We start from the raw sequence: 22192 nt of genomic DNA on the forward strand, positions 1-22192 counted from the left end.
TCACTATTGAAAATTTTTGCTCAATTCAAGTTAAATACATTATTTTTTTTAATTACATAGCTACCAAGTGAGTTTTTTTATTTATTTATTTCAAAATGTCACCAACAAATTTAAGAAAAAAAATTTAAGTGTTAAAAATGGGAATTAAATTTTAAAATCGAAAATGTAAAGAGACTAAATTCTTGAAAATAAAAAATATATGGAATAAATTCCAAATTTTCAAAAAGTACAGGGACTTGCGACATATTTTGACCAATAAAAATCTACCAGGCATATTATCCCCATATTTAATTTCCCACATCATCACAGAAAGTAAACCCCAACTTAATATAGGTCATGGATCATGGTTTCTGTACTATAACTTTAAATTAAGAGATAAAAAGAGTTCCGATTCTGAATTCTACAACTGATGCAAATAAATACTTTAAGGGGGGGAAAATCTTGATTTGAGAGGACTAAAAGCGTATACCTTGAGATGTGTTGATCCTTGCAATGTTACAAACCCCTATGTGCAATACTTCAACTTATCAAAATTGCAATCAATCCTCTTGTACATGTTGACTAGAATTCCCTGAAATTTCTCGAGAAATCAAATAATTTAAATCGAAGGCAGACAGTCTTTCTCTATCAATGGCATTTATATTATATGTCATGTGTTAGATATCAAGGGCATGATAAAGAATAGTGACTGCCTTCCATATTTCTATCCCCTTGCCTGAATTGTGTCATGGAAGTTTAGCTTTAGGAGATTCGTGAACCCAACTATCCATGGTAGGCACCATTGTAGCAAGCTAACCTTTAAGAAGCATATGCTTTAACAAAATTGAGTTTCACATTCAGCTAGCACTGGATGATTCTTTCGATTTCTCTGTCACTGCAGCATCCTTCTCGGAGTTGCTTGTATCTCTGGTGTGAGCCTGACTTGTCTGTGCCTGACTGGAGGACTGAGTATCCGGAGCAAGTCCCAAAACTGCCAACATAGATCTGGAAATGGCAAACCCCAAAAAGAAAAACGGAGAAGGTGATGAGAAAACACAGGGGGCGTTTATAGAGTATGTGATGAAGTTTATTCTATCCAAAATAATAATAATAAAGGTCAAATTATGGTTTTGATCCCTCTATTATGCTCAGATTTAGTTTCTGTTTCGGACATCTACTTCTATAACGTCATTAGTTAGCTATTCTAGTTAAAATGTTGAAGTAGATTTTGTAAAAAAAACACCTAAAAAATCCATGTCAGCATGATAAGTTGAGATGAGTGTTTTCAAGAAAAACTTGAGCATGGTAAAAGTAGAAAAACCATAAGTTGACCAAAAATAAAAGTTCATCCTTCATGTCAAACCTAGGAAGTGAATTCCGAATATTCTGTTGGCTAGCATGAGCAACCAAAGGAGCTTTGAGTGCTGCAGTCCTGTTCAGTGCATTTTCAAGTTGTGGAGGAGGTAGCTGAAAGACAAAAAAGCCGTACATTTACAAAAAGCAAAAGAACACGTTTTGATCATATCGGAAGATCAAAATTGGATTTTCAAATCCGGTTGACAAAAGAAACATGCACCTGAAGCAGCACACTGAAAGATTGAGGCTTTGTCAAGAGTGCACATTTCAAAAATCCTACCCACAACTTTGGGTTTTGCCATATCTGCAACAAACCAATAATTTAATAACATTATAAGCATGAACCATAAAGTGAAATGTGTCAGTTTATTGTGATAAAAATACTCACTTGCTTGCTTACAAGACGAGAAAGAATCTCCATTATGAATTCCACCTACAAAATTTAGGGTGATCAAGTCATCAATAAGTCGTGAATATCTTTTCTTATCATGTTAAATTCTTTAAACAGGTTTTATTCTTTTCTTGAGATAAAGAGCAGCCAATGGAAGAAACTTTTTAATAATAGAGCAGAAATAAATTCCTTACCAGTGCAGGAAAAGCACCAATGGCTTGTAATACGGTACGCATAAACAACAAAGGAAGAGGAATCCGCTCAACCTATTGGGAAAAACATTCATCATCTATATTCAGACAGAGACAGTAGCAAATTTGGTGATTAAAACATAAAGAAGTGGTATAGTGCAGACCAACTGATTTAAGACCTTCGCAAGAACCTGCTGAGTGAATATATGCCGTTGCTCAAAACAAGCATTACATGCATCAGTGACCTGATTGCAGCATGAAAAAATTACTAAATTACGAATTTCCAAGTGTTAGTTTAAAAGAGAAAGAGAAAACATCACGGGGAGAGAAATTCTAGATTAATAAAGATGAAAGAACCTTCTTCAAGGGAATTCCATCTCTTTCAGGAACAATGCCATGAATAGCGATTAATACTTCAGCTGGAGTGAGCACTGGACCAGAGTGAGCAGATCCCTAGGTACAGAGTCTGATTAGCAATGAAACGGAAAATGCAGCAAAAATTAAAGCAGATTATGTGTTTTCCTGAAGCAAAATTTTCAATCAAAATATAACAATCACAATTTCCTTGCAACATGATAATATTTCACATGTTCCTTGATATATTCCTTATGACCACCCCACCCCACCCCACCGCCAAGTGAATTCAGAAAGAAACAAAGAAAAGGTGCAGCTGTAGTATGCAAGGGGCGAGAATGATACCTGTAGCAAACGGGTAAGCACAGCTTGGAACTTATCCAGCGGAAGATTTACAAGATGGGGGAAAAGCAGCAAAACCTAGAAAACAAACTGTTAAAATAAAATGCAGCAGAGAAGGCCACACTGACACTAATAAAAAATCAAATCAAGGCATTCAAAGAGCACCTCCTAAACAAGAGGAAGATAAAGAAGCTATTTATTAAGATTGACACCAGGAAATAAACTAAGCAGAAAGTAATTGGAAAAAGCGTGCCAAGCATGAAGCCCAAAAGAGCATCAACAAGCATTTACTTCTCTAAGCAAATTATTCCTACCAAAAGTCGATGCATAAAGCAATCTAGTCAAATCTTTTAATCAAATATGTGGAAGAAACACAACAGAACCAATGTTGCCGATGCCACTGACAACTGCTACTTGCCACACTGACAATATTATACTAAGTTACTAACCTGCGACTTTCTCATAGATATCATCTTGTGTGAAATGCTAAATCACAATTTTGAAGTTGATTCCCAATTTAATGAAAGAATACCAGTAAAATGACGACCAAAACAAAAGGTTAAGACTTCTTCATGATATCAGTAAGTTGTGATGTATTTTCTTGACATGAAATCTTTTAGTGACATTCCTTAGCCCAAACTGTCATCTTTATTTAATATGGCTTGGCCTTTGATTCTAATAAAAAAGGAATTATGTTGTGAGCGTTATGCTTCTGTTTTCTTGAATATCCATCCACAAAGCTTTTTCAACAGTCATGGTCATTACAAAAGGAAAGGAAATTATTCAGAGCATGGAGAACAACCTCATCTCCTGGTAGGAATGGCAATACTGGAACTAGAATTTCAACATCCTGTCACCAATCCAAACCAAACACACCTTAACAAATATTCTCAAAGCAAATCTGGTTCATGAAAAAAAAAACAAGAGAGCAAACTTTACTTGTACCTTCAGTTTTGAATCAAATAACTTCTTAATGGTAAATATCAATTCTGCAGAAGGAACTGTCCCTTCTGTCAGTGTCTGCAAAACCTGGCATTTGAGACCGGGTGGACAAAAGGCAAACCAGACCCAGTTAAAAACTTTATAGCTTCGGCTAGGGGATTCAGAAAATTATACAGTTTACGAAACTATAGCAAACCTGCATCAGAAGATTCTCACTTCCACTAGGAGGATCTGAAATAATTTCAAGAAGGTCAGATGACAAGCCCATAGTACGGACTAGTATTGGAATATGACGATGGATTGCCTGCAATACCCATTTAATAAGAAAGAGAACACAGAAAGAACACCAAGGATTTTGATCAATTCTAAAATAAGGTTCCAATATGCATTAACCAAACCTGCTTAACTTCCTTCGACGCACTACCGTAGATAATAAATATTTGGCCAAAAAGAGAGTGCTTCTGTCAAATGAAAATAACAGAAAAATATTAATCCCTTTAGAGGATTATGAAGAAACAAGCACTCAAAATATTATCCACAAGAATCAAGCAATCAAAATAGAAGCAACACCTTTGTACAAAGAGCAAAATACAGAGACATGCACCGCTGAGCCTCAGGGACAGAAGGGGATGACCCACTATGAGATGTTTCTGACTGATGAACATCAGCAGAGATGTCTTTACTAATGGAACTCATTGACTGATGCTCATTTGATGACTTTTCCAAATCAGAATCCTGTTAAAAGTTATAGACAGAACTTAAATAAGAAATCCTACAATAGATCCTAACACTATGCATAACATAAGTCACTACATAACTCTGAACAGGCAAGTAAAATTGCACAAAAAATAACACAATTTCGATTTAATTTTCAATAACTTCATTACCAACCTATCAAATAAATGAGCATTTTTTTTTCAACCAAGGAATCAGAGGACATAAAGTATATACACAAATGCACACACACAGACACATACATTCCTGGTTTGACATACCCCCCACCTCCCATTTTTCCAAAGAAAAGAATCTGGTCAAAGAAGATAGTTAAAGTTTCATGTACTGAAGAGCACAATTCACCTCTCCCCTACCTTGCTGCACCTCAACCCAACAAAACATAAGGAGAAGTAAAAATACAATACACGCACATAACAGAGGAAATTCTAAGACAACAAAAAGCTCATGGCTTTTTCTTGCACCTGGTAATGGTTTCATGCTATACACAGCATACAAGACCACACATAAAAGAATGGGTGTATGCATATATGTTTGAACTGGTATATTCATACATATGCATCTCTATGAACATATACTCTGATATTTTATCCAGCAGAAAATGATCAAGATATACATCAAGCTATTCCAAAATGAACCAAATAGAAAAGATTCTATGCATAATAAGGTTGGAAATGATGGCATTCAAAACAAAAGGTCCAACATGGTTACCTTATGTGATTCACTGATTAATCCTTCAGCACCTGTTCTTTCTGTAGCATCAACATTTACTACAGAGAGCAGCATTTCCCTTGCAAATTCTTCTATTTGTTGAGCAATAGATTGTAAAGGGTACAGCTTATTTGCTACCTATAAATGAAAGACATCCTCCACTGTAAAATAGATTAGAGCAGGTAACCCCTAATTTCTTCAATAGCATTGTGAACAATTACCAGGCGTATCGCTTTCATTCGGACTTCCTCCAAGTGATGAACAGCACTCTTTAAAAGGTAAGGAGAACATAAAAGTCAAACAATTGATACGCAAAAGAGAGCTTCAATTTAGAAGTATTATCCAAGACAAATTACAAACCTGCAAAGCAATTTTCAAGCACACATCTCGAATGGGAGGTCTCAATAGAATTAGGCTCCATACAGTGCTGAGGCCTTGAGTAACTCTATCTCCACTTTGTGACTCCTCAGCTTTCTCTGAAATTCCAGGTGAACACAGACACCCTAATAAATTCAAAACTGACTTAGGCAGGCGAGGAGCCTCGCCAAGTAGTTTACTTAAAGATTTGTCTGAAGGCGGAAAAGAGTCCCTAAGAGTTTCAGCCTGCATTGAAAAAATTTTCTCAGAAATATAGGATCTCTGAGGAAGAACAAGATAGTAATAATCAAACAAATACATACGACAGCCAGAAGGAATGTTTCGTATGCAGAAGCAGCAGTTGTACATGAGAGGAAATCACTTTCATCTTCTGCCTTTCCAAACAACCTATAGAGGACACGCAATGTCAACTCATGTCCCTGAAGCCACCAAAAGCCATCATTAGCTAGCATGGAGTTTAGATGAATCTAATGTACAATAAAGGATACATTTGAAAAATCAATTTGAAAACAAAAACCAGCAAAAACATGAGCAGATTGGAAAGGTGGAGGTGATATTAGAATATGTCAACAGTCCCAGCAAACTTGTTTCAGCCATAAAGTCATAATTAAAGGAATTTATGTTAAGTCAGCAACTTGAGGCACAAACATGAAATAAGCTGGAAAAATCCAGTTACCTCGTGATTTATATAATCTGACAAAATGTGTTCTCGAAGAACCTTCTGTAGTTCTAACTCTGATGGCAACTGAGAAAAGGAAGGCATAAACATGTTTAGTACAGAATGCCAAAACTAGTAAGACATTCACTACAATAAATATATCACAACCAGATGCTGTCAGCAGAAAAATGGAAACATTCTTGAGAAGTCAGAATTAATACCTCAACCCCCAGGTAAGCAAGCAGAGAAGAACGAACTTGTGAGCCTCCAGCTACTGCTATTTGCTTATATGCCTCAACGATTCGTACAAAAGCCAACTTTTGCACATCATCCTTCTGATCCTCGGAAAGATTGACAACAGGTGCTGACATCTTGGGCAAGACAAAAGGACAGGATGAAACAACAGAAGTCGCTGTTGAGGAAACCATGCTCCTGGAATCAGTAACAGCTGCTTTTGGACTAAGCTCCTCAGACCTATCTATTGAAATTGATGGAAGTACATGCAAAGGTGACTTTCCACCAAAACTTGTAGATTGTTCTTGACTAGCGTCTTCTATATCAGTAGAGACTAATGAGGAAGCAGCTTGGGTATCTGACAGTCCATCATTACGAAAAGAAGAATCCAAACCCGGTATGCCACTTTCAAGATTGCCTGTATCATGGATATCAGATGGAGTAGGTGGATCAATCTTCATTCCAGGCAAAACAATGTTAGACGAAACGGGTAAATCAGTGGCCAAGAGAGCATTTTCATCTTCATGAGCCATTCCAGCATATGCAAGAGCACTATTAGGGTCAGCCACAACATCCACCTCTTCCTCCCCTTCTGTTTTCTGTATCTTCAGCAAAATAAACATGTTGGACCAAAAACAAACAGAGATGCACACATGATAAAGGCAAATTAAAGAAGAGGAAAGCGTCCCCGTCAAATGACTGAACCAACAAAAGAATTTAATCAAGCATTTGTTGATTGGCCCAGCTTTGGTATGGTCAAAAACAAGCTTAAGCCCCTAAATCCATCAAAAGTAAACAGGAATTCACTAAAAACCTACTTGCAACTTTGTAAAAATCTATTCCTGACATCACAGTCACATAAAAAAATCTTCTGAAGGAAAAGGTCATACCACTATTTTATTGGGAACTGATTGCTGGGAGTTCAGCATTGAGGCTATCGGCGGGAAAGTACTTGATAGTGAAATGACATCAGCTAAAAATGACGGTGGATACTTGGCTTGAGTGTCACTTCCAACTATGCACATATCCTCCAGCAATTCATCATCAGTGTCAGTGTGAGGATGTGTAGGAGGAAGGTTACACATGTTAGCCATCACTACCTCAGCCAGCAAGTCAGCAGATATGTTTGAAATAAGAATCCCCAAAGATCCCACAGCTTTTTCTCCTTGAGCAACCAAGGCACCGAACATGCCAACAAGTTGCTGTACTGGTCCGGTATCAACATCTACTTTTCTTGTGCTAGATTGAGTTGATGAAATATCACCTTGAGACACGGTTATATTCCTGTTTAACTCTTTTGTTGACTCTTCTGAGGCGCTAGGTGTTGCCTTGACACGTTTGCCAGCCACCTCATCTTTTTCAGCCAAATCACTACTGCCCTCAGTTCCAGATCTTTTCCTACCCACATTGCTACCAGCAGCATCATATGTTTTAGTCAAGGGCTTTTCTTCCTGTAAGTTCTCAAACCTATTGTTAAAAGCCCAATACATATGCTTACATGTCAATGTGCTGATAAAAAATGCACAAACCAGCACATGCTATGCCCAAATCATAGAAAACATGAAATAACACCGTAGATACCTTAATAAGCAAAGAATCATCTTTTGCCTCTTCTACACTTCCATTAATTTTATGAACTTGATTGAGAGCTAGATCTGCCAGTCCTCCAGCTTTCATCTCTTTCAAGGCACCAAGTATACGTTCCCGCCACTATATAAACCAAAAACAAAGTTCATATAAAAAATGGGCAAGGTACTCAACTTTGGTGTTCATGGATGCTAAGTAACAAAAGTGTAATTATCATGGTCCTAAAGATAATGCTATGAAAACAACTAAACAAGTACATAATAAGTAACTGTACCATATTAGAAAGCATACTGAGTGGTTTAAAACCAATATAATGGAATACCCATTCAACTCTCTCTATTACCAAAAGTATTAGGCAACTTATGTGAAGGTATGTGAAAAACAAGTATCTTCATTGACAAAGTAAAATGTAAAACAGACACACACCGTGGTACAAAGGAAGATGCAACTTTATTAATAGATAAGAGTCTAAAAGAGAATGTTTAGCAGCAAATAAATACCTTGAAGCACTTGGGCATGTACAAGTAAAATGTAAAAGAAACACTGAAGTAGAAAGGGAGATGCAACCTTATTAATTGATAAGAGTCTAAAAGAGAATGTTTAGTATAAAATGAATACCGGTGCAGCACTCGGGTGCGTGCATTTCAAGCATGAGAGTAAGGCATTTTTCAAAGCATGATGTGCTCCATAGACATGAACCCCTTTGATAACAAAGCTTGGGGGATCCAAACTGAGCAAAACTGGTAGAATACGTCCATAATATGCAGGCCTTTTCTTTGCAATTGCTGAAAGACTGATATCAAAGACAAAACAGTGGGAAAACAATAAAATAAAAACAAAAATATAAACAAATGTGAAAACCGCAATATGAACTAGGTCAATGTCGTAAATTTAAGTACAGTAAGAGAAAAAGAACTTTTCAAGATTCATATTCAAGGATAAGACCACACCAGTAATAATTTTTCCACACGGAACTTCTGATGGAAAATTTTGATACCCGCTAAAATTTTCAATTATGATCTTTATACAAGAATTGAAAATTAGAACAGCTTTACATGGATATCATTTCCTGATTATTGAGATCATAATTGAAAATAGATATTTCATGTATCATAATGAACTGAGTGCCAGGAAATAAGTTGGATCTGAAATCAAGTGAAAGGGCATCATACCTGTTAATAATCACAACAATCACAGAGGTGGAGAGAGATTTTACTGCAGGAAATCTAAGCTGATCAAGCAACAAAACCAAACGTTGGCTAGCTTCAATTGACAAATCCCCAACATTGAGTAAAGGATGGCCCCCACGAAGCCAAGTTATGTTAAACTCTATAGAGGTACCTGCAAAGTAAATTGAATAGGACATATTAAAATTGTTAAGTGGAAATGAATAAAATATTAAAATGACAATATGAGAGTCTTTTCTTCAAGCATTCTAGCCTTGATGAGAAAATCTAAATTAAATTACCTTCATTAGGAGGGGGCTCCAGAGAGCCATTAGGGTTAGGAGTATAAAGAAGAATAACTGCTTCAACAAACTTCAGTGCCACCAATCTTATCCCACCACTTCCTGGCTGATTAAAGCTTACAATGAATGAGGCAATGAACAAACTTCAATCGTCATGAAACAGAAAGAATCAAAAGCTACCTGGAAAGCTATAGAATATATCTTCTCCTTCAACTTTAACATCCATGACCACGATGATTCAAGATCACTGTCCAATTCACTGGAGTAAAGACCCTGAAACAAACATAAATAGCATGTGAATTTCTCAAGGCCTACTGCCTAATGAGAGAGGTCATTATAAAGCTTAAATGATGCCAAAACAATTGTTTTTAATCTTAAACCTTAAAAAGCTAGTTTTCACAGTAAGATTCTATAAAAGCAAATAACATAAGCAAACCCGAATTGCAATCTTTTCGAGAGTATGGCGAAACAAATCAATGCTGCAAGCAACAGATTGTCGAGCAACAGCAGGTGTAGCATCCTCCAAAACAGTTATCAGAAATGGTGCAAGTTCAGGTACAAATTCAAGGTGCTTCACTCCAATTTCACCAATAATCCTACATTTAATTTAAAAAAGCAAAAAAAAAAGAAAAAGGATGAACTCTTAATTATAAGCAATAAAAACAGCTAAGGTACTACGTATTGAGATAGAGATTTCAGAGGAGGCGTACTCGGTAGCAAACTTGCGAACCGGACCGGACGGGTCAGAGTAAAGGTCGAAGATACGAGGAAGGAACTCGGACAAATCAGCAGCGTCTTCCTCCAATAAATCATGCTTCAGTTGACGACAAAGCTCTAGCTTGGAACCTAAGTCAATAGCGAACTTCACTGAGCTGGATAAACTCTCGAGCTTTTCTCTCGAAACTGGATTCATGATCCCTACCATTGCAAAGAACAGCCGAAAAACCGTAAATTTTTAATTTTGTTTCATGAACGGTTCTTCTTCTTTTATGTTCTTGAAATGGGGAAGAGGGATCGGAGAAATTTAGGCGCTTAGGGCTCAATTTTTGTACTTTCCCAGTTTCTATTGCCCTTTAACGGTATTTTTCATTTTCTTTTAAAATCCAAAATATTTTTTTTCCTTGTAATTTAATCCAAAACTTATCCCCAAAAAGAAAACCAATATAACTAAATTAATAGAAAATATAAGTTTTTTTGTAATTTATGTTTTTTTCTCTTGATTTTCGACACGTCTAATCGATTTGGATTTAAATTATGTTGTTCCACTTGTCGAAAGGTATTAGTCCACTATACCGATCGTCGAATTATAGGTTAAAGCTCATTAATCGAACTTCGTAAAAAAAAATTAATAACCCGATGACTTAAATAAAAACTTTTAAATAGTTTAGTGATAGTTTATTATAACTTTTGAAAGTTGAGTAGCCAAAACGTAAACTTACTAATATTTAGTGACATTGGATATAATTTAAGCTAAAAAAAATTATCTAAGAAGCTACGGATTTAGTCACTTGAATATAGTTAAAATTAGATTTTAGTCATCAAATTTTAAAAATTTATGATATTATCTACCGTTTTATAACATTCTAATCACTGAACTATTACTTATGGTTACCAACGCAATAACAAATAAACATAATCATTAATTAATAGTATTTGTTATCAACACAATAGTGTTTGAAGAAAGCTTTGAGAAGAAGAGAAATGGAGACTATGAGAAGAATACCAAGAAAATAATGGAGAAAAATAGAAAAAGGGAGAAAGGGAAAAAAAGTTGTCATGTAAAAGACTGAAAGGAAAATTTAATAAAAGATTATTATTAGCGTTGCGGTTACATTGTGATGACATTAGCGATCATAACACAATTTCTAAAATATAAAAATTCAAAAATTAAAACTAATTTTTACATTTTTAGTAGACTTGTAAATTTTAATCCATGGATTGGATCAAGTTGATTTAGATCTAATTTTAATTTTAGATCATCTTAAATTCGAGTCATTCGATTTTTTCTGTATCTCATAACTTCCCCCATAGCTTGGCCAGGCTTCCAGTCTCTTAACTATCCTCTAAAATACTCAAATAATTAATTTGAGATTAAAAATTCAAATCATTTCGGTTTCAAATTGGTTTGAATGAAGGGGAATTCAATCGAACCATTTCCTAGCATTGATGTTGAAGCTCGAGAACCCATTTTAAACAAGAACTGAGTCGAACCGAACCCCATCCCTCCAGGAGTATACCAACAATAACGAGAAACAAGTAATGAATTGTATTTTGTTCTTTCTATTTAAACTTACATTAAATAAAAAACAAATTAACCAGTTTTTATTAAAATTATTATCTATTTCTACTGTTAAAAACTGACATGACTAACAGAATAATTAAACAATAACACTTCATGTTGCCCTACAAGGACCAGCTTTTGACAATAAAAATAAAAAAAATAAATTAAGAAAATGATCAGTTTACTCTTTCATCTAATATTAAGAAACTAAATGTACCAAGAACTTGTATGGTAAATTTACCTCTTGTAATCACATCCAAATAAAATGACATACATGCAGATGAAAATGAGACCCAAAAAAAAAATTGATAACAACCAAAGCCACTTTTATGAAGAACCAATACCACCTGAAAATGCAGGTAAATGTTTCTGCATAGCCTATAACTGCAGAATCCAGAGATTTGAGTTCCTTTAATTCCTACCAATCTTAAAAAGATCTAAATTTAGAAAATGAAATAGGCAGAATTATTGAAAACGTCCAGTCACTTGACGAACATTTACGACATAAAACGACACTCCCACTGTAAGAAACACCTGTATAATCCAGGAATAGCGCAACGCGACGAAGGGATTCCTGCAAGCAAAGAGCCAAAGACAATCAAATCTCTCAAACAGTGAGTTCAATGGTTCAAAAACCTAGCTCAAAACATCGAAAACAAATCGGATTAATGCATGTAATAACAAAATATCACCGCTGATGTTTGCAAGAAACGCACAAAATCCGGTATACATATTAGAACCAGTTCAAATTATACTACTTCCAAAGAATGTTATTTATAGTATCCACTTTTAGCTATCAATCCCTACTTTCAAAACCAATGAATACGAAAACATAGCATCAAACAACAATTATACTTATCATATACCATAATCAAAAAGATGCCATCCAAATCATCATCAAACTAAGCTGAAAACCAGAAACTATGAATGCTTAAATGATACCAAAAGAACAGGAAAGTCGACTGTTCTTAAACCACTTGAAAGCATAATTAAATGACTTCACATTTTTAAGTTAAAAAAATGTAGTAATGTCACTTCCGAAGCACGTTATTATATCGGCTTTTCAATACCAATCACTACTTCCAAACAACTTCAAAGTTAAAAGTAAAAGAATAGGACAACATAGCATCAAACTACAAGCTATACTTATCATATACCATAATCGAAAAGATGTTGCCCAAATCATCATCAAACTATGTTGAAAATAGGAAATTACGAATGTTTATACGATACCAAAAGAACAGGAAAGTTGTGTTCTTAAACCACTTGAAAGCATAATCAATAACTTTACATTTTCAAGTTAAAAAATGTAGTAATATCACTTCCGAAGCACGTTATTATATCGGCTTTTCACTACCAATCACTACTTCCAAAAAACTTCAGTTAAAAGCAAAAGAATGGGACAACATAGCATCAAACTACAAGCTATACTTAACATATTCCATAATCAAAAAGATGCCTTCCAAATCATCATCAAACTATGTTGAAAATAGGAAATTACAAGTGCTGATACGATACCAAAAGAACAGGAAAGTCGTGTTCTTAAACCACTTGAAAGCATAATCAATGACTTCAGACTTGTAAGTTCAAAAATGTACTAATATCACTTCCGAAGCACGTTATCATATCCGCTTTTCACTACCAATCACTACTCACAAACTACTTCAAAGATAAAAACAAAAGAATAGGACAAACCTAACATAAAACTGCAACAAATATAAGATGCTTGCAATAATCAAAATAATGCATTCCAAAGCATATCATTAAACTGTGCTTATAAAATGGAAAATTTATGGTAGAATCCAAAAATTTGAAAGCCTAAACAAATACCAAAAGACGTGAAAAGTCAAGTATTATTCAACAACTTATTCCTTTAGTAGACAGCTTTTCTTCTTACCTATTTTTTTTAACAGTGTACATAAAGCATCATCATTTGTACCATCCAAGAAAGACAAAGCAGTCAAAACAACAACAAAAAGGGTCAAATTATGGTTTTAGTCCCTCTATTCAAACTTAGAATTTATTCATATACTCTTAATTTGACATAATTTGATCTTTTACTTTTATAAAGTCTTAAGGGTGTAAATGAGACATTGATACTTGCAAGCTACTCGAATTCGACTAAAAGAAACTCGAACTTGATTAGGTAATTATCAATACAAGCTTGAGCTCGAGCTATTAATCAAGCAAAATTCGAGCTTAATAATACTCAACTCGAACAGCTCATGAGTCTTATTGAGCTTTTAATTTTTAATATATATTTTAAATGACTATATTATTAATTGTGTTATTGCTAATATATATTATTAACCCTAAGCTTAATTATTGAGCTGAATTCGAACTTGAATATGTATGAGCTTAATCGAACTTGAGCTTGAATGCAAAAATTAAAAATAGATGTTTGATCGAGCTCAAGCAAAGTATCAAGCTCAAGATTTTGAGTCGAGCTCGAGCTTGCCAGTATTCAGGATCAGCTTGGCTTGATTATACCCCTAATGTGACTAATTAATCTAGATGGTGTACATAAAGCATCATCATTTACACCATCAAAGAAAAGTAAAGCAGCCAAACAGCAAAAAGAAAAAGTCAAATTATGGTTTTGGTCCCTCTACTATACTCAAACTTAGAATTTAATGCATCTACTTTTATTTTGACACAATTTGATCCTAACTAGAATTTTTTTCATTAAAAAACCTTCTATCTCATTGCGCCGGAATAGTTAACAGTATAATATAGGAACATCATTAAATCTCATTACTACACAAAATTATTCAACATAAACATCAAATACACTAAATATAATCTAAGTTTCATAGTAAATGTTAATAAAAAGAAAAAAGTGGAATTTCTCACCCCCAAGAAGCTCGAAATAGACTAATCAGACCGAGCTGCGAACCGCTCGACATTCTTATCATTCAAATTGATACCAACCATAGCCTCACCAAGCCCACAGCTAACTTCAGCAAGGACTTCCGGGTCACTATAATGAGTGACGGCTTGAACAATAGCCCGAGCACGTCTAGCCGGGTCACCACTCTTGAAAACCCCAGACCCGACGAAGACACCATCACAGCCCAACTGCATCATCAACGCAGCATCAGCCGGCGTCGCTACACCTCCGGCGGCGAAGTGAACCACCGGTAGCCTCCCAAGCTGCTTCGTCTGCATGACCAAATCGTAAGGAGATTGAATTTTCTTTGCGAAGCTGAAAACTTCGTCATCATCCATGTTCCTTAGCACCCTAATATCCCCCATCACGGACCTAACATGCCTAACGGCTTCGATAATGTTACCAGTCCCAGCTTCACCTTTGGTTCGGATCATAGCGGCACCTTCTCGGATCCTCCGAAGTGCTTCACCTAAATTCCGACATCCACAAACGAAAGGGATCCTAAAGTTATGTTTGTTGATATGGTTCTCTTCGTCGGCGGGTGTAAGAACTTCACTTTCATCAACATAATCAATACCAATGGCTTCAAGGATTTGGGCTTCAACGAAATGACCAATACGAGCCTTAGCCATGACAGGGATAGTAACAGCTTGCTTAATTTCCTTAATGAGTTGTGGGTCACTCATTCGAGCCACACCACCTTGGGCTCGGATATCAGCCGGGACTCGTTCAAGAGCCATAACGGCACAAGCTCCGGCTTCTTCAGCGATACGAGCTTGTTCAGGGGTGACAACATCCATTATAACACCTCCTCGAAGCATTTGGGCTAACCCCACTTTCACAGAGAAAGTGGATTTGTTATGGGTTTCGGTCATTGCTCCATTTCCATAAACTGCAACAACCCCAGTTCCATCCATAGCTTAGAAAAAAAAACAAAAATTGGGTTTTTTTTTCTTCTGGGAATTGAAAAAGAAAAAAAAAAAGTTGAAAGAGATTATGGGAGATATTGACTGGTGTGTGTGGGAGAGAAGAGGTGAAGCAAAGAAGGTGGCGATGATGGGAGACACAAAAAAAGGTCGGTTATTTTGAAGGGTTCTTCCTCGGAGGTGAGAAATGTTGACGTGCGGCAGAGATCACGTGAAATCGTCCTGATTTGGTAATTGTTTTTCATCGGACGGTGAGAAAGTGAGAATCCAAGGAGATTGTCAATAGTGGAATTCTGACACGCGGAACCTCGGTAAAAGCCGTAAAGGAAGTAAAATAAATTACATAATGCATACATGGCAAGGTGGGATTTCCATTCATTTTTTAACAAAATTAAACCCATAAGCAATCCATGTTAGATTGTTGGATTAATTTGGGAAATATTTTGCAATCAGAAAATTCAAAATTAGTTAATAAAATCATTTTCGTCTATTTTTTATTTTTATAATCAAATCAAATTAGATTGACATAATTAGATTAATATCTAACGTTTATCTTGTTAAATTTTAATAATACTAATATAATAGTCTACGTATATTTTATTGTCGTTATAATTTTAACAGTTTAATTAGTTATATTATTAAAAAAATAATTTAACTAAAATTTAAAGCTATTAATGTTACTTAGTTCAATGAATCTGCTGATTTATCTTTTCGGTATTTAGTTTTGTTGAGAAATATTGGATGGATATTGCTTTCCATTTTGCAGTATCATGATATGATGATAAGAAGAAGCAAATATTTACTTTTTGACCGTCTGTCACCAACTACACCACTCTGTTTCCTGGGTAAATAATCAATAAAAGTCCCTTTATTTTTAAAATTATTGAAATAGGTCATGTTTTAAATTAATTATCGAAATGGACCATTTCCCCCAAAAACGCATCCACGTCAGCGCGTTGTAAGGGGATAAAGCATGAAAACGCTTTCTTAAGGAAGCGCTTTGTCCACGTGGACAAAGTGCTTCATTGAGGAAGCACTTTTCTTGTTTTTTAGGATTTAAGGTTTTTGCAATTAGAATTAGGGTTTTGGGGATTTTTAGTTTTTAGATTTTAGGGTTTAATGTTTATGGTTTTTAAGAAAAAAATTAAATAAATTAGGGTTTAGGGTTACTTGAGTAAATAAAAAAACTTAGATTAGGGTTTAGTGTTTAGGGTTTTTAAGGAAAGAATCAAATAAATTAGGGTTTAGGTTACTTGAGTAAATTAATTATAAATTTTAAAAAAATTAGATTAGGGTTTAGTATTTAGGGTTTTTAAGGAAAAATCAAATAAAACTAGTTGCTATTCGTTATATATTTTAAACTCTTCTAAAAAAATAAACTAATAAAATTAAATGTTTTTAGTAAAAATTAAATTTATTAAAAGAATTTTTTAATAATAAATTAAAAATAAAATATATAATGAATTTTTGTATTTTCAAATTTTAAAATAGAAAAAGAGTTTTTTTTATGAAAAACAGAAAAAGAGTTAAAAGTTTATATATATATATTAAATTTATCTTTTACTATAATTTTAAATTTATAATAAATTAAAATATATTAATATAATATAATATGCAAAAAAATACATGAAATTTAATATAATACAATCATATTAATAATAGAATATTTTAGGGATAATAATTCCTTAATTAAGGTCTTAAGATCATGGGTAAATATTTTATTGATTGTTAGTGAATGATTTATAAATAAATATTAATAACTTTATTTAATGGAATTTAATATAAATTTTAATATTTTAATATTTAATATATACTTTAAACTGTAGAAGTTTAAATTCAAAATTCGAGAAAAAATATAATAATTGTAATTAATATTTAACCATATTTAAATAAAGTTAGACTTAATAAATAATTTCTAATTAATTTCTATTTTTTTAAAATTTATAATTAATTTAATTAAGAAACCTTAAACCCTTATTTATTTAATTTTTTTCCTTAAAACCCTAAAATCTAAAAACTCAAAAACCTTAAAACACTAACTTTAATTGCAAAAAATCCTAAATCCTAAAAAACGGGAAAGTGTTTCCTCAAGGAAGCACTTTGTCCACGTGGACACAAAGCACTCCCTCAAGGAAGCGTTTTTTGTCCACGTGGACAAAGTGCTTCCTTAAATAAGCGTTTTCCTCCTTTATCCCCTGACAACGCGTTGACGTGGATGCGTTTTTGGGGGAAATGGTCCATTTCAGTAATTAATTCAAAACCTGGCTCATTTCGATAATTTTAAAAATAAAGGAGCTTTTATTGGTTATTTGCCCCCGTTTCCCATTGCTCCATGCTATTGTGTTCTATTAATAATGAAATGTTTTATTTTTAATAGTTACATCACACTCATGTACGCATAAAAAATCGGTTTTAGTTAAAATGGTAAAGTAGGATAAAAATACTATGGAGATTTTAGATTAAAAATTGAATTGTATTTTATTCGTTCTCCTCAAAAAAATAGATATATTAGTCTAAACTAGTCCTTGTATGTTAGTACGAGGTTCGCATGTCATTATCTAATTATTCCGCCAATCACGCTAATTTTTTACAAAAAATACCAAATTGTTCTTTGATCTAATGTATAAGAACTAAGTTCCTCATTTTTTTAAGTAGAAGAGGCAAAATGCAATCTAATTTCTTGTACAGATCTTTATAGTACTTTTACCGGTAGAGTAGAAATGTTAAAAACTTAAATTCAAATCCATCATCTGATAAATAATATTATTTACTTTGTAAATAAAGTTATTTTAATCCTTATTCAACTGAGTTGGTACCGGTTGACTGATAACATCAACTCAATTAGGAGCTTAATACATTACAACCCAGATTTTCAAAAGATAAACTAAAAATCATGAAGAAAATAATTACTTTTTAGTTGGTTTGTTTGTAAAGTGATGACTGAATTGTTGAATCCAAAGAAAATCTACTTTTATGAAGGATACAAAAGCCACTATGGGAAAACAAAATGCATGGCTCATTGGTTCGATGGATACAATGCTTCAAGAACAATGACGGGTTGGTGTAACATCGTTTAGAACGATGATAGATAAGAGTCTCACCTTGAAAACTGTGTTGATAAAGATAACCCAGTCAGACAGTGTATCATTCACTCGATTAAGGGACATCAGCATAAACTGCTGTTCCCCCTGATTATACCGTGAAAATCTTCCTCACTTTTTTCATACTCCGACGGCAAATGGGGCAAGTTCCATCAGCCTCTGCTATTCTGCAAAACGTTTATTACAATACTTGTCAACTAAGAAAATCTTGCATTGATTCAACAAAAAGAAAAGTTTTTGATGGTAAGCTAAATTTCGGAATCATGGCAGGTAACAATCAGCAGGTCATTGTAAGCGCAGGGTTAATCCTGTAAAAAAGAGGTGAGGATGCATAGTTTACCTTGTTCCACATGCAAAGCAAGCCACACAGTGCCCACATGGAAGGAAGAAGCAGTCCCTTGGAGCATCGAAGCAAATTGCACAAAGTCTCCGGGTATTGTTACTGTTTTCACCATCTCCTATTGATGTGCCTTCAAGAGAACCCGCTAGAAAATCTTCAAGATCTGCCTCATCACTTGAAACGGAATCATAAGATGATCCTCGACTTGATAAATCATCGGCTTTGCGTGAAAGCAGAGGGGCTCTTGCAGAAGCAAGCTCCCCATTGCGAAGACGTGCTTCATCTTCACGAGTATATTGGAACTTGTTTAAGAAGTTAAAGGCAACCAACATGATTCCAGTCATTCCACCTTTCAGAAGAAAAAATAGAATTTCAAAATTCTAAGATGATATACTTGTAAAGGTCGTAATGAGAGCAATCAAGAAAGCACTTTACCAATGCCAACAATATATGTAATCCATCTTGGTCCATACGACAATCTAAAAGACCAGTCGTGTGCAGATCTACGCTGGAGCAACCAAAGAAAGAGAGAAAACCGAATGTAAAGTCTTTGTAAAGAAAACATTCGGTAATGAAGGAAGATTCACAATATATATAGCCTCTGCTATGAAGACGCATTAATCCATGATTCAAATAACATAGAAATGGCTATGTAACAGCCTTCAAAACCACATAATCTTGAAAGACATTGAAAGAAAGATTTTATGTTTAAAAGAAAGTAAGAGATTTACCTGTTCTGGACCAGGAGATGTCAAGACTACAGAATTTCCCTCAGGAAACAAGATATTCAAGCTACACACTCCATTAGCGAAGGTACACTTGTAGTAAGCTTCAGTTGTATTGTAAATATAAGCCTTGAATGTGAATTTTAATTGCACCTGTTCAATGTAAAACTCAACACAATTGTCACATGAAAAAAGAAGTAACCAAAGAACGGAAGGAAGACCGGGAAATTGTATCTACAGAAAGAAATAGTTCAGTGAAATCTGATAGAATGGCAGGCATTCTTGTCACCTAAAGCACCTACTAGAACTTGAGATATCATCAATCAAATGTATATAGCTACCACTCAAATCTAACTTGGCAGGTTAAGGGCTTCTTAGAACTAATATTTTGAGGTCATACACAGAGATAATTTTTAAAGGGATCCATGGGAATTCAGTTTTTCCACTTTGTTCATCTCATATTCATATAAACTTTTAACATAACAAATTGAGACAATCGACATTAATGTTTTGATGTTTCAAGGTCCTTTTTATTTAAGAACGCACTCCATTGATTACTTTAATCATACAGATAGTAGTCTTGCAGACTAGTTGCAGAATAAACACCAACATCCCAAAGTTTTATTTGAAATAGCTTAACCTATGACATTTCCCACCACAGTTACAACTTACAAGGTAGCATTGCTTTAATGATTAAAGTAGCCCGCCCCTGTCTTAGTAAGTTAATAATATTCATCAATAATATCAAATCCATTCAAACAAACTAAAAGGGACACACAACATGAAATATTTCTATTTCTAAAGTTGGTAAAAGAGGTAGTTAAGATTTCAACATCTCAAGTATTTAAGCAGCACTCAAGCAAAAGAACCAAATCAGCAAACCAAGATAAACAAGTCAAATTTTCAACACTACCTTAATGTCCTCTGTATTCATATTACCAAGTGCAATATAATAACTTGAAGATCTATATATATCCTGCTGAATCATACCACTCCCTGCCAAAACTACACAGTCAGTAGAAAACCATTTTTATGGTAAGAACATTCATGCTTTACCACTTCCATCTCACCATGAACAATGTTCCAAGATAAAGTGGTGTTAGGGTATGTTGGATCCTCAAGCCATCGAGCAAGGCCTTCACTCCCTGCAATGTGACAAAATAACTTGAAGCATTAAATTCCCAAGATTCTATTACTTAATTCACAACATTCCTAGAACAAGCTTTATGGAAACAGTTCCCAGAAAAGTTATTACTGTTATATGATTACCTTCAGCAATTATAAGAAAAACAGAGGAGCTAACTGAGTTCACATTATATGAAATATTAACTTGAGATCCCCTGTTCAGATAACGAATCCACTCCTGGTTATCATAAAAAAATTAGAGCTTAGAAACATAATCAGAACCAAACTATTCAAGCTAAAAACAAAATAAAAATCAAAGTTACCATGTGAGAATCAGCTTGAATAGTGGGGGTGTAAGTTTCAGACCAGGTAGTAACTTCATCAAGAGATGGAGATTTATATAATCCATAGAGGTTGAGTCCTGGCTTAGTACCATCTTTCTCCTCCACCTAACAAAAACCGAAATAAGCTATAACCCCCAAAAAACAACCCCTCCCTCTACAGAAAAGCATAAATTGAACCAAAAGTTCATAAAAAAAAAGAACGTAAAAGGCAAATCACCGTCACACTCTGAACAAAAAGAGGATTTGGTTGAATAAGAAGAGAACAATTTGGACCAAGTTGTAGATTCATTGGCCCGTAAACTCCCAGAATCAAAGTCATCGAAACTGTTCCAATCCATCCAAAAAAATCAACATCAAAATAAAAAAAAACTTTACTTAATTACCATAAAAAAAGAAGAAGATTCATACGAACCGAAAAACCAAAAAGTGAAAACAACAATTATGCAAGACCACGTGTCATCTCTAATCACCGATGATGAATTATCATTAAAAGCAGGTGAGTTATCTCTGTAAGAAAGAAAGCCACCAATGTGGTGATTCTCAAGCTCAGGACTATGAAATTGGAAATGATGCTGTGGCGGGTAGTCCTGGTCTCGGTCCTCCTCTTCCTCTCGAACCTGTGAAGAAGACGCCACTGCCGCGCCTGAATCCTCCCTGTAAGACGAAGACGAAGCACCGGAGATGGAGGGTTGACTCCAATTTGGCTCATCCATTCTAGATGGAAGAAATTTAAAAAAAAAATTGGTAGTTAATAATTTAGAGAAAAATAACGCTAGGGATTTAAGAAATGTTATTATTACCTTGAAAATTGGGGGAAGGAGATTCCATGGAGAAGAGTGTGACTGAAAGTCACCAATCAGTCTTTTGCTTAGACCGGTTGTTGTTGGAAGCTGGTTCCGGTATCAGTTATTATATGCTATGGTAGTTATTACAATTATTTTTACTACATTTTACGAAAATTGCATTTAACTCCCTCGATTTTATGACAAAAGTTACCATTACAATCAATATTGCCCAAATTTTTAGCTTGTTTACGGTTTTTTAAGTACAATCATAAAGTATCTGGGAAGTCCCGGGGGCTGGATTGAAGTAGTCCTTCTATTATTAAACAAATCAATTTAGTCCTACTAATAAAAA

At 34.5% G+C, this 22192-nt stretch overlaps 3 protein-coding genes across 9 annotated transcripts; all 3 read right to left on the reverse strand.

Annotated features, from left to right (window-relative positions):
* Positions 1-344: 344 nt before the first annotated feature.
* Positions 345-10376, reverse strand: LOC107891552 (symplekin). Of its 7 annotated transcripts, none has more exons than XR_005909668.1 (28): positions 10034-10376; positions 9760-9919; positions 9504-9596; positions 9324-9429; positions 9028-9196; positions 8474-8648; positions 7850-7978; positions 7159-7719; positions 6256-6873; positions 6053-6121; positions 5679-5795; positions 5359-5601; positions 5220-5267; positions 4999-5136; positions 4126-4290; positions 3954-4016; positions 3752-3859; positions 3559-3642; positions 3416-3463; positions 2617-2691; positions 2275-2370; positions 2097-2162; positions 1921-1992; positions 1724-1768; positions 1556-1639; positions 1343-1446; positions 716-984; positions 345-571 (listed from the first exon to the last, which is right to left on the reverse strand). XR_005909668.1 is itself a non-coding variant. In XM_016816389.2 (27 exons), exons 1-27 carry the CDS (start codon positions 10246-10248, stop codon positions 837-839), a joined length of 4008 nt encoding a protein of 1335 aa, XP_016671878.1. In that variant the 5' UTR covers positions 10249-10376; the 3' UTR covers positions 345-836. The 7 variants fall into 7 exon arrangements, 5 of the variants coding, with proteins under 5 accessions (XP_016671878.1, XP_016671879.1, XP_016671877.1 ...); XR_005909667.1 differs by having other exon boundaries at positions 2082-2162; XM_016816389.2 differs by having other exon boundaries at positions 345-984; positions 2082-2162; positions 6256-6867.
* Positions 10377-11768: 1392 nt separating this feature from the next.
* LOC107891550 (probable pyridoxal 5'-phosphate synthase subunit PDX1) lies at positions 11769-15704 on the reverse strand. The gene is made up of 2 exons (XM_016816387.2): positions 14458-15704; positions 11769-12178 (listed from the first exon to the last, which is right to left on the reverse strand). Exon 1 carries the CDS (start codon positions 15409-15411, stop codon positions 14479-14481), a length of 933 nt encoding a protein of 310 aa, XP_016671876.1. The 5' UTR covers positions 15412-15704; the 3' UTR covers positions 11769-12178; positions 14458-14478.
* Positions 15705-18314: 2610 nt separating this feature from the next.
* On the reverse strand, positions 18315-21999 carry LOC107892564 (E3 ubiquitin-protein ligase APD2). The gene is made up of 11 exons (XM_041087765.1): positions 21856-21999; positions 21468-21769; positions 21273-21379; positions 21035-21160; positions 20856-20949; positions 20657-20731; positions 20500-20582; positions 19593-19739; positions 19297-19369; positions 18862-19210; positions 18315-18688 (listed from the first exon to the last, which is right to left on the reverse strand). Exons 2-11 carry the CDS (start codon positions 21766-21768, stop codon positions 18613-18615), a joined length of 1431 nt encoding a protein of 476 aa, XP_040943699.1. The 5' UTR covers position 21769; positions 21856-21999; the 3' UTR covers positions 18315-18612.
* Between the last annotated feature and the right edge of the window lie 193 nt (positions 22000-22192).

This window comes from Gossypium hirsutum, chromosome D01, assembly GCF_007990345.1.
Source record: "Gossypium hirsutum isolate 1008001.06 chromosome D01, Gossypium_hirsutum_v2.1, whole genome shotgun sequence".
NCBI lineage: Eukaryota > Viridiplantae > Streptophyta > Magnoliopsida > Malvales > Malvaceae > Gossypium > Gossypium hirsutum.

Excerpts from the sequence above, each read along its gene's own strand:
- LOC107891552 (XM_016816388.2), bottom strand. The coding sequence starts at position 10,248 with ATGGTAGGGATCATGAATCCAGTTTCGAGAGAAAAGCTCGAGAGTTTA. Across the intron at positions 9,920-10,033 it reads GTTCGCAAGTTTGCTACCGA|GATTATTGGTGAAATTGGAG; the intron begins GTACGCCTCCTC and ends AATTAAATGTAG. Across the intron at positions 3,643-3,751 it reads GTGAGAATCTTCTGATGCAG|GTTTTGCAGACACTGACAGA; the intron begins GTTTGCTATAGT and ends CTCAAATGCCAG.
- LOC107891550 (XM_016816387.2), bottom strand. The coding sequence starts at position 15,411 with ATGGATGGAACTGGGGTTGTTGCAGTTTATGGAAATGGAGCAATGACC.
- LOC107892564 (XM_041087765.1), bottom strand. The coding sequence starts at position 21,768 with ATGGATGAGCCAAATTGGAGTCAACCCTCCATCTCCGGTGCTTCGTCT. Across the intron at positions 21,380-21,467 it reads TTTCACTTTTTGGTTTTTCG|TTTCGATGACTTTGATTCTG; the intron begins GTTCGTATGAAT and ends GGATTGGAACAG. Across the intron at positions 19,740-20,499 it reads TGAATACAGAGGACATTAAG|GTGCAATTAAAATTCACATT; the intron begins GTAGTGTTGAAA and ends TACATTGAACAG.